This window comes from Thunnus thynnus, chromosome 18 (genome assembly GCF_963924715.1).
Source record: "Thunnus thynnus chromosome 18, fThuThy2.1, whole genome shotgun sequence".
Taxonomy (NCBI): domain Eukaryota; kingdom Metazoa; phylum Chordata; class Actinopteri; order Scombriformes; family Scombridae; genus Thunnus; species Thunnus thynnus.
Window position 1 is genome coordinate 16976408 of NC_089534.1, and position 12605 is coordinate 16989012.

General features: G+C 40.8%; 1 protein-coding gene across 10 annotated transcripts in view; it reads left to right on the plus strand.

Moving 5' to 3' along the window:
* Positions 1-12605, plus strand: part of nhsl1b (NHS-like 1b) — a 112159-nt gene that overhangs the window by 31398 nt on the left and 68156 nt on the right. The window contains exon 2 of one of the 10 annotated variants that reach the window (XM_067573335.1): positions 6421-6477. The exons of the other annotated variants lie outside the window; for them this stretch is intronic. Within the exon in view, the coding sequence (XP_067429436.1) occupies positions 6471-6477 (7 nt within the window). The 5' untranslated portion in view covers positions 6421-6470. The remainder of the gene's footprint in view (positions 1-6420; positions 6478-12605) is intronic. 10 annotated transcript variants of the gene reach the window in all.

Genomic DNA, 12605 nt, shown 5'->3' on the forward strand with positions numbered 1-12605 from the left:
TTTTGCAATGTCTTGACAGTTCTAGATAAGCTTCCATTATCAAACGTGTTTTAACATGTTTAAGTTCAGATTTATCTTCAGTCGATTGTATGCTACTTAAGTACTGAATTGTACATAAATAAAACTCTCCTCTGGGTATTTTTTGGCATATTATGATCTTGTTACTCTCTCAAATGGGATTTTAGCTGCTTGGCTCCTGATCAGAGCTGGGAGATACCAAGCCACTGTGGTCAGTAAACTTCAAAATTCATAAGACAGCTCAACTATTTACAGATTGGTTCTGTAAGTCACCAGAAAGTGATTATAACACTTGGAGGAATTTAATTCACACTTCCCATTCTAAAAACAGAATATTAAAAAAAAAAGAAAAAGCTTTGAGGTACAGTATTTCAGCAAAGATGTGTCCAACAAAATGTTCTCATCATGACCATGTCTGCAAATGATTTCTTTGTGAAAATGAAACACACTGAACCGAAGCTATTTGACAAGCAACTCTGATACTAACATTTGCTAATTAGCACTAAACACAAAGGATAACTGAGGCTGATGGAATTGAGAGGAAGAATGAATGTCTGTACAAAAGTTTGTGCTAAATCATTTTGTAGACATTGAGATAATTCACAGGATAAATGAAAATTTTGACCTGCTGGTGGTGCTAAAGGGAATGTCGGGGAGTCAGGATTCATCCTCTGGGGAACATGACTGCTTGTACCAAATTTCATGGAAATCCATCCAATACTTAGTGAGATTTTTCAGTCTGGACCAAAGTGGTGGACCAATCTACTGTATCGAACGACCATCATTTCCATCCCTACAATGACACAGCGAGCATGGCTAAAAACTTAGCAGACTTAACCAAAAGTTGCCAGCATTTACAGTAACTTCTAGATGCTGTCACCTCTGATCTCTGTTGATAAAGTGGTGGATAAGTGATGGTTTAATAGATTAATGAATGTTGATGTTTGAAACATCTTACGTCTGTTATTCTCTGCTGTTCTTTTCCAGATTTTATTGTTATTTCAATATAAGGACATTTTAAAAATGTTTCATTGCTTTAACTCTTCTTCTTTATTCTTCTCTCTACATGTTTTTTTTTTCTGGGACGTGACCTTCACCTGACTTCTATCTAACCCCCGTATGACCCTGCCTCCACATCTCAATAGGTAAGTACCTGTGTGACTATCTCCCACTGATTTACAACACAACACAGTTTTCTCTCAAGAGTCCAGATGTTTTTGTAATACAATTCACTTCAGCTGCTCTTGCTCTCTTTCCACCTCTGTCCTTGTCTCCGTATTTATGCTGCGATTTACACTCCCCAGATACTCAGATGCTGTCATAGTGGCTGTTGAACCAGAACGTAAATCTCATTTTAGGCACATTTGAGAATTATATACTGATGGCAGCAATCATTTATATATATTTTTTCATGGTGATACCTGTAGAGCTTACAAAAGTGTGTTCAAGATTGTTGTTGAATCTGTGTCGCGTATTTGGAGGAGTTAGTAAAGTGTGTGTGTCAGAGTATGTTTGTCAGGTAGTGCAAATGACTTGAGGGGTTTCATCTTAACGTGGGAACCGAACGTGAAATAGTGCCTGGTGCGTGTGAGATCATTAACCTCAGTGTTTTGTACCATGCAGAGCCCGAAGGCGCCACTCTGTTTGACTCTCTCTGTCTCTCTATAAGTCACACACACATGAATCCGTAGTTAGACATACACTCGGAGCGTCTTTGTAACCACCCACAGAGACTCAGTTCCTTCAGCTCAGTCATAAAGTGTTTTCTCACTGTAGTGCGCTGACCTGCTCTCACACCCCTATGACCCATATCACTTCTCTTCACACTGGTCTTCTTTCTGTCTTGCCAGCAGCATGTAGCCACAGCTGACTTGCCCAACCAGTACAACCGGCCACTTAGACCCAAAGATTTACAAGCCATTTTCTTTAGCCTATTTAACAGGAAAAAAATATTTTTCTGAGGATAGAGAACCTCCACTTCTGGGTCTTTAAGGGTTTGGGAAGTGCACAGAAGTTCAGAAAAGTGTTGAGCGTATTCATCCTGTGTATTGTTTGTTGTTGTGAAAGACAGTATATATTTTATTTTATGTATTTTGAACATTGTGTTAGCCAAAAGGCTAAATTTCAAGTGTTGTGCATGGCCAGATGTTGAATTAGCTATTAGCTACAACTTACATGTTAATATGGATGAAGTTACCCTGCAGTTATCATTTTCAAGATCTAAATCTAAAGTTGCTCACTACACTTCAGCTCATTTTGGCTCGGTTGAGAAGTGGGAAGCTGTCCGTAAAGTTGAGCAATTTTGAATGACTCGTGGAAAAATTGTTAAACCGGATGACACTATTTACTCTATCTGTTACGAAGCCACCTGGATGACAAATTATTCTCTTTTTTTCAGTGGAAAAGGCTGAGATTCTATCAGAGATTTATATTTGTGTTTCTGTGTGTGTGCAGATGTGCATCTGTGTACTCAGGCGTGGGTGTTTATTTTGGACGATGCAGGCTCTCATGGGCTTGCTTCCTTAGAAATTAGGTTAAGTGTATGTGTGTGTTCGCGTGCGTGCGTGTGTACTGTAGCGCTGTAGGCTACATTCAGGCTCATCAGTGTCTCTACAGGTTATTAACTCTCCTATTTTCACCTCATTATAAGACCCTTTGGGCAAGAAGTAGATGAACTCTCTGCTCTCTCTCTCCCTCTTTGTTTCTTCTCTTGAGTATTAAGTGTTTGACTCTGGACTGCAGAAAATGTAGGTTTAATAATCACCTCATCACAAAATCCGAACCAATAAATCTTAAAGCCCCTAAAAAGTTGGTTTCAAATCCTATGCATTTCTTTATAAAATTAAATATTTATGATCAAATAAGCTTTAACATTCAGATTTTAATGACACTGCCTCAGGACAAACAAGCAAACAACCCTGTAACTGTCATCAAATTTTAATTCAAATATTGATAAATCCTGACTGGTCCAGGAAAGTATGTGACGTCACATTGTGAGCCCTGCCCACTTCAAACCACTGAGGAGAGCATAGATGGAAAACACAAATACAGAAATCTCTTACATGAAATAAACAAAACTTTTTTACACATGTACAGTATACTCATTGTAAGTAGTTGATGGATAAAAAAAAGGTTTTCAGGGCCTTTAATATCATTTTGTTTCCCCTATAAACTGTCTAAAATATATTGAAACTGTTTTCACAGTTTTCTCTCAGTTTCATCAGAAGTTCAGCGACAAAGTATGGTGCTGAAAAAAGTAATTAATGCATGTTGTGAGGCAACCGTCTTTCATCGGAGGAAATCTGCAACATTGGCTTGATGCTTTAATGAAGGAGTGACTGTGTTGTCTAGACGAGTGGGAGGTGTAGAGATTGCCCCTAGAAACACAGTGACAGAGAGCCTGTCACCCACAGATAACTATATTTACACTATTGGCTGTACCCCTCACTTAACAGTATGAGTCAATGTTAGACTACGGTCTGCTGAGTTTACGACTGGACTTTTATTAAGGGTCTGGAGATTATGGAGGCTACTGGGTGTTGTAATACACAAGAGCTGAAAAACATCAGTTGTCCCGCTCCACTAATAAAGGAGTCTTGTTTGAAAAAATACTCTCTGAATATCCCCACAGTTCCCTAAAGAATATAAATGCTGCTTTCTTCTGGAAGCTATTTCTTGTCCTAACCTTTTTTTATCAGCAGCTTCAAGGGATTTGCGTTTGTATGCTGTCATGACCATGTGCTGCCAGTAGACGCATTCATCTCTGTGTGCTTCCTAGACTGGACCCATGGTTCACTCTGCTCTCCAAATTGTTTCTGGCGGGCCAGTGTGTCACATGTAGCCAGGATTTAATACTGAAGGGTTTTCCCTGGATTTCAAAGAGCCTAAACTGTAACCTCACGGTGGTGGATTTTTCATGAGATTAGACTTGTGGATTGACTACATACATTTTTTACAGTCTGACATTTTTGCATTAGCATTTATAATGTGGTATCTGTCTCTTTCATTTTTTTGGGTGTCTCTTGCAATTGTTGGAAATGTTGCAAATCAATGAGCGGGACTGTTTTGTGTCAATTAATTAGCTGATCTGTCGCTCCATTAATGTATTAATCATTTAGTCTGTAAATGTCATGTGTCAGAAAATGCAGAGTTGTTTCCCAGAGTTTTGTTTGACCGACACACCAAAACCCAAAGATATTTAGCTTACAATGATATAAAAGAGAAAAGCAGCAAATCTTCACATTTGAGAAGCTGATAATTGTTGCATCGCCTAATCAATTAATTGACAAATCATTGCAGCTCTAAACTGTTTTATAGCAAACTTGTATTTTTATATTACATCTGTAATAAAGACTTAACTGCAATAGTGAGCCCAGCATCTATAAAAAACCTTGAACGAACAGCACGCCAACCTTCAGTTTTTTAAAACGTTAATCTGCTGCACACTTCAACCTGGTGAACAATACTGTAAAGCATTGAACATTACAAAGTTACATATAAAGAAAATGAAATCACAGAGCCCAGCTCCAATAGAGGTTTCTTTCCCAAGCACCTCAGAAACACAAGCCGTTCTGAACACAGTTTGAAGCCTGGAGGAGAAGAAGACTAGTGGAACCTGAGATAGAATGAAAAATACACAATACCTGCAGTAGGCTGAGACTGTTTCACAGTTCAGTTTTTGTTGGAAATACAATATTCTTCTTTGGCTAGCAACTGAATACCTGTGTGCTCTTATGATGGGTTTAAGATGTGAAGTTTGAGCACTAGAGGGTGAGCTCACAGATTGGGACTCAATGTGCCTTATGACTAGTAGTCCTTTGTGTCTGCTGCAGGAGGTGGTCACTTAACTGGGTTAAATGTGTGCACAGATGGACGCACATGCCCATACAAGTATATACATGCAAAGACAAGCACATTCAAACACGTACATAGAAATCACACCATGAAATGCTCACCCAGACACATGGACGCCTATATGCAGACATAGACACACACCTGTGAGACAGACAGGCATGCAGACAGACAGACAGGCTGTATGCAGACACACACACACACACAAGCACAGAGGGAAAGTCCCTACTGTGTGGATGTGATGTGGGTGGGTGGCCACGACCAGTGGCCTTTGGCTTCGAGTCCGAGGTGGGCTGAGAGTTTGTGTTCCACCCCCTCAATGCACAGACACAAAGAAAGGCTGTGTTTGAGAAAAAGAGACACGGCGCGATAAGATGAGGAGGAGAGAGGTCCAGAAAAAAGGGGGGGGACAAAATGAAAAAAGGAAGGGAAAAAAGAAATGTTGGAACAGTGATTTCTGGGATGTGTCAGTGAGATTTGAGATGGACAAACAAAGAAAAGCAAGTTGAAGACGGAAGATGAGCTTGAGACTGAGAGATATGAGACAAAAGGATGTGGAGAGATGGAGAAAGACAGATGGGGAGAAGGAAATAAGCAGAGAAATGGAGGGTGGCCAGATGGAACTCTGCTCTCAAACTTTTGACAGCTTGTGGGAGGAATTTCTTTGGGGAGCTCTATTTCTGATTGGTGTATGTTTGGATGTGTGTGTGTGTGTGTGTGTGTGTGTGTGTGTGTGTGTGTGTGTGTGTGTGCGCTTTAACAGTCCAGTTGTGTTTTATGGTTAATCACAGCACAGAAAATATGAACTCCCGCTTTGCTTACATTACTCCCTGTGGGTGTGTTCCTCTCAGACGCTCTATTTTGAGTTGATCTATTGTATGAATATGTGTGCGTGCTCCCCATTACACCGACGGTTTGTCAGTAATGCGCCTTGAAACCCCAGCGTGTAACGGCTGGAAGTCAGCACTGCCAGCTGGTCTGGCCAGCAACTGCTGATCTGGATTCTGCTCTTAAATCCCCTGCTAACGGGATGGCTCGCTTCAGGAGCTGTTCTTGGATCAGGAGTAAGGAAAAGTAAGCCAGCGGGGCGGAAAGAGGTTGCTGTCAAGAATGTGTGTGTGTGTGTTGGTAAATTAAAGCTGGTCTCAGTCCAGCATTTAAAGGAGGTTTGTGCTGGATTGATGTAGTGCTATGAGCCAGGATAAGAGGGATGAGCTCAGAATAACGAACGACTTTTGCCTCTGTGTGTGTGTGTGTGTGTGTGTGTGTGTGTGTGTGTGTTTGTGTGTGTGTGTGTGTGTGTCAGACAGCTCCCAGCTGTAAAGGGCAGGACGCCAGGCCCAAAGTCAGCCCCTATTGTCACGGTAACGGTCGGCCTGCTGTCTGCTCGATCAGCATAATTCTCTCTGTCTGTCACTCTCGCTGTCTTTTTTTTATCTTTTATTCTTTGTCTCCATCACTCTCTCTCTTCCTTCCTCTCTCTCTTTTTTCCTTTTTAACCCCCATCTCACTTCTGCGTCTCTCTCTATTTTTATGTCTTCTTTAAATCAGTGTCCGTGAGTGTTTCTTGAAGAGCTGCAGATAGAGACACACAAACAGGAATGATTGGTGAGGGCCACACACACACACACACACACACACACACACTTAAGTGTGTGCACACACAGGCTGCGCTGCAAGGCTGCTGCTACTTCTCACGTCCTAGCTTTTATTAGAGTTTTCCCCTCACTGTGTTCCACTTGTGCGCTTGTTAAAATGCTTTATATATGTAAACACATGGCACATAATATTCACACCTCTTAGCAGGCTGTAAACTTGCACATGCTGATTAAAAAAAAACACCTTTGCTTACATTTTCATATTCTTGTTTTTCTTTGTTTTTCTATCTTGTTCTTATTTTGTTTCTCCCTCACACTCCCTGTCAGACACACGCACAAAGAAAGAGGCTTCAAAAGTAGATGGCAGCACCTGTAGTAAGCAGGCCCCAGTGGGATTTGGTGGGCGTGTTGCCAGACTGGGCTCCTGGTGGGCTGCCAGATTGTCTGTCAGCACATGAGCTGAACTTTGTCTTTACCTCTGTCTGAGTGTCCAACCTGCCACCTTTTAGATTCCTCAGTCTCTCCCCTAAGAGTCCAGCTTAATTTCTATGAGAAATAAATCTATCACCGCTTGAAATCATAACCCAGAGAGGTTTATTTCTCTTTATAAAATGATGGCGGTACATCATGTGGTAAAGAAAGTAAAAAATGTTTAGCTAGAAAAATTAGTCCCCTGTCCACTGTCTCTTTGTTAGTGTCACATTATTCAGGGACCCTAGAGTCTATTGCAGCATTAGGCCTGAGGGAAGAACTCACTGTGGAATGATGAACAGTCACAGAGCTTCATGAAAAATAACACAAAAAAAGTAATTATTTCACATTACACTGTAATTCTACCATAACAAAGTGGCTGCCAAGTCCCAACTAATGTAAGCAGTGATGCAGGTGTCCTTTTTTCAGTGGTGTTTCTTATTATTATTCTTAATTAATGGCATGTGGGTAGCAGTATGTGCTTCATTTATGGCTTAGCCAATCAGAATTGAGGAGTGGAACCGTCCTTATAAAACAACAACAGCCCTGGCAGTGATGATACATATAGAATATAAAAAAGAGAGACTAGGACAGCACTCCAATTTGACTTTTTGATATTGCCACAAAAAGTCAAATTGGAGTGCTGTCCTAACCCCTTTTTTACACAGCCTGTACAAGGCAGGAATGCTGCACCTTTATTCTGCCTCGTTGTTCTATATAAAAGGTACGGACACAGAATAGGTGGGCACTGTTGCTCCACCAATAAGCCGGCTACAGAGGTAGTCACAGAGCTGGATAAATGTCTGTGTGTACAAGGGACAGTCGGCACGGTGGGACAGGGAGCTGAAAGGGAGCTGATGCTGTTGTGTTACACGTCACACCTCTAAATCTGGAACACCGGCATGCTATGTAAAAGCACACTTTGGGACGGCATTATGCCGGCTTTGTTTGGTTCAGTGTAAAAATGCAAAGGCAGCTTAATGATTGATCTTCTATACAGCTATAACGCAGGATCTCTGTACAAATGAGCCTTTAGTCTCTCTTTTTTCTGATTAAAACTACATTGAGGATCCAGAACCCAGTCTTCAAGATCTAATCAGGAGTTAAGTGTCTTATTTTACATATAAAATATATCAATTATTTGACATAATGCATACAAAATCTGGAATATAAACAGTATCTACACATGCATACACACAACCTTAAAGTATGTACTCAAACTCAGTTGAGAAACCAATAGTAACAAGTATAGACATTAAGGCAGCATGTCTTATGGAGGTGATAGCTGAGGAGCCACTTAGCAGCACCCAGGGGAGGTCACTGTTGAATAAACACGTGTGTTTTGTCACAAGGATATGACACAGCATCCAGTATTCACACTTAAGTGAAGATACACAAATGCCCACATAAACTATCTGCAGGAAGTGATCTCTTGTTTAGTATTGAAGAGGATGATAAACATCTGACAGTGAAGATCAAAGAGTTTATTTTGTGTGTATGTATTGATGAAGGTGTATGTGCCATACCTGTGTGTCTTCATCAGCATGTTTACATTATTTGAGTTTATATTCATGTGTGCGCATGTTTGGTAAAAACTTAACATTCTTCAGTCTTGACGGGTGCGCCTCCTCCAGCAGCTGCTTGTCAAACTGCTGTCACCACTCAGGTTTGGAAATAATAATAATAAAAAAAAAACTCACGTGCACACACACATGCTCTCTCCTCCTAGCTCAGTCCTACCTGTGTGATTTTTTTTTTTTTTTTTAAAAAACAACAGGTTCAGTCACATGTCAGAATTACACAAGCCCAGTTTAAACACTGTAGCAATGACAAACATGCAGCCTGGCAGCTCATACATGCACTTAATAGGGAACTCCTTTTGGACAGTCTCCACTCTCTTTATATATAGGACATGAACAGTAGCACATTTCATTTTGACATCCTACTCTGAACAAATCTCTGATTTTAGGTGCCATCAACAGATATCCTGCAGTTGCTTTCTTGTGAGTGAAAAATTCTTTGTGGACAGTGTTTATCTGTGGACGCATAGTGTATTATTTGCATTGCGATATGCAAGTTAGATTAGTTTACTCAGGGCGAAACACTTAACTACTCACACGCTAGGCCAGATTTCACAATGTTCCTGTATTAAAAGGAATATTTAACTTTAACTCTGCACACTTCACGTGCAAGTTTTCACACATCACCTGCAGTGCTCTTTTTGCACCATCTGTATATGATTTTACTGTAGTCTGCATGAAAAGTTCAATGCATATGCAAACCACATCTGGCCTCAGGTCTGCTGGACTAGTTCCTCCACTCAGGCATGACTGATCAGGAATGCACGGAGTCGACCGCACCCTTTCTCCCCTTTAACCACTGGACGCAGGCCTCCTGGGTGTGTGTGTGTGTGTGCGCATGTGTTTGAGTGTGTGAATGCCCTGCTCAGATTACCAGAGTTCATTTGTCTTGTAAGCTATAGTGCCACGCCTTCCTCAAACTTTTATTCTTTTCATGCTATACCTCATTCCTTTCTACACATTTTCCTCTTCCTCCTCTTTTTCTCTCTCTGCTTTCTGTTCTCAGTGTTTTCGGTCAAACAGACTAACATTATTCTCACCTTATAAATCTACAGCATGAACAGGGGGAGTCCTACATATGAACTGTACACATCATCATGCACGCTTCAGCTTTCATGCTGGACTCGGCTGTTTCACAGATGTGGCTCCAACGCACATGCAGTTTGTGTTTCCTTGTCCTTTGTCTCAGTGATTGTGCATTTGTGTGAGGTATGTTTGTGTGTGTGTGTGTGCGGGAATTAAACCCAACATTCTCTGGGCTGGTACACAAAAGTAGAAATACTCACAGCCTGACTTATAGCCAGCAGCTGGAGTCAGCTGCTGCTTTGGGTCAGGGGTGGGAAGTCAAAGGTCATTACCTGCTTCACTTTTCTCTTTGTCTCTGTGGATAAACCGCACTCACACATGATTCTTTAGATACTCACATACACAGTCTTAAGTGCATACACCCAGTAGGGGTGCCTGAGAATGGTTCTCTCAGCTAAGCCGGCAGCTTTTACCAGAGAATAATGGAATTAAGTAACACACACACACACACACACACACACACACACTCTCTCTCTCTCTCTCTCACACACACACACACATGCACAGTGCTCTCTGCTGCAATAATAGATGTTGGAATAATGGAGCACGTGGCCAGAGGAATGAGGGGATTTGTCTTCTAACCAGAGTGAATTGACAAGAGTTGACTCCAGGCTTAGTTCATGTCTAATAGCTCAACAAGACCCTCTGTGTGTGTGTGTGTGTGTGTGTGTGTGTGTGTGTGCGTGCGTGCGTGCGTGTGCGTCCCTGACGGGGCTACTCCATGGGGGCCACATTTAGGCCTTGAAATGACAGCGTTATCTCTAAAGATTGCCATCTTTGCACACACACATACTGTAGACAACCATAAACAAACTATTATACTTTATTCCCTTCAGGCTGTGAGATAGTGTTGTTTATTGACTTTAGTCTGATAGCGTTTGAGGCATGTACATACAAACACATGGACACACAATTTTCCAGCCCATTTAACCTTACAGTGAAGACCCAAGGCTACACTGATCAGCAGAGAAGACAAGACTCTCAAGAGAAAGTTATTTCAGGCTGATGATGCCACCATGTGGTCAGAGAAAGTAATTACATATCAACAAGACAAAGATTAACAAGGATCAAACATCACTGAACATAATTTCTTTCCTTAATTATTTTTATTAAGGATGTGAGATAGTTCCATATTTTGCTGAAGCAGCTGTATAAGCACTAAATAAGCAGCTAAATGTTGCTGTGTACTTAAATTCAAATGCACATACTTATTACCCGGTCTGGATAAACATACATGTAGACATATACATTAAATCAGTTTGTATTTTTGCTACTCCTACCACTGCTACAAGTAACTCTGCTTCAAGTAATACAGTTTATCACTGCTGTCTTACATTTTATCTTTATGGCCCTTATGTAAGAGCTGAGCTGAAAATTTGCAGTAGAAAATACAGAAGTGTAAAGATCAACAAGAGATGTAAAACAGTGCAACTATTTCATATACATACAACATATTAAGGCTGCAACTGACTATTCATATCATTATTTTTTCAATTAATCGATTAAATATTTTGTCTGTGAAATGTCTGAAAATAGTGACCCATTATAATGTCCCAGAATTCAAGGTGGCATCTTTCAATCCCTTGTTTTATCTGACCACCACCACAAAATATTCAGTTAAGTACCACTTATGTCAAAGAAAAGCAGCAAATTCACCTATGAGAAGCTGAAGTTGGAGAATGTTTTTTTCATTGTTGCTCAAAAAAATCAACAATTAATGACAACTGAATGATTATTTGATTATCAAAGTAGTTTTTGTTGATTGATTAATCAACTAATCATTTCAACTCTAACACATAAAATGTATCAGAATAGATAAATATTGGGACGCAAAAGGAATCAATACAAGATCATTAGAATTGTCAATATCTTTTCCTATGTTTAGAAATAAGAGCAGCAACTGAGATCCAACAGGCTTCAAAGAGGGAGTCGAGGGTCCATAACAGCACTCTTCACTGCCAGCAGAGGGCTGTTGCTGGGATACGGGCCCTGCCCTGCCCCGCCCCCTAGAGGTCTGAAGTTGCTAGGCAGCTAACCCGATAGAGGGACATTTTATACTGAATGACTCACTTTTTCCTCTTGCTCCTTATCAATTATCATGTGGATCAGTCACTTTTATTCTCTCTGTCTTTATCTGTCACCCCCCTCCTCCTTAAACTACAGTTAGTTCACGGTCCAGTTACATAAGAAGGTGTTTTGTTCATTTGCAGCGACGGCCAGTGTGTGCAAAGGGGTATATCTTGCTTGTGTGTCAGTGTGTATGTGTGTGTGCGCTTGCTGATTCATTGTACCGAGACACTGCACACCCAACAATGATGATCTTAAGGTTGACCCCCCTTCCATCTCTCCATCATTCTTAGTGACAGTTTAAGTGCGTCATGCCACTATATGAGGTTAGTGTGGGGCTTTAGTGACCCTATTGGGGCTCAGATTGCTAACTGAGTAAGTTGCCCACACACACACACACACACACACACACACACATACACACGCACATGCACATTAAGTCATACAGTGTATGCAGACAAATACATTGCTTGTGGTACACTTTTAACCCCCACAAGAGAGCCACTTGTGTATTAGTGTCAGTGCGAATGACACATCACCTCTTTGCAAAGCCTCATGGGAGCCTGTAGCAGTTGCCTACACTTTTGCCACATGCACTCAAGGTACCACAACATAATTTAATGTTGCTGGTTTTCACATGATGGCTGAAGGACTGACAGTGAAGGACAATTGTAGGGCAATGTAAAGAAAATGTGAGACTGTTGGCCTTTCTCACTGAGACATTTAAAAGCCATTTTGAACAAACAGAAGTGTAATATACAGTAAAAGGTGATATAAACCTTTTTTTTCATGTTTATATCTGTCACATTTTACTCACACAAACAACTTGTGTTACAAGAACCTGAAAAGTAGTGACAAAAACAAATTAATGGGGTGGATAAGAGTTTGCTGTCTGTACATTGTATATGGGAATTGACATAAGAAAGAATCAGGC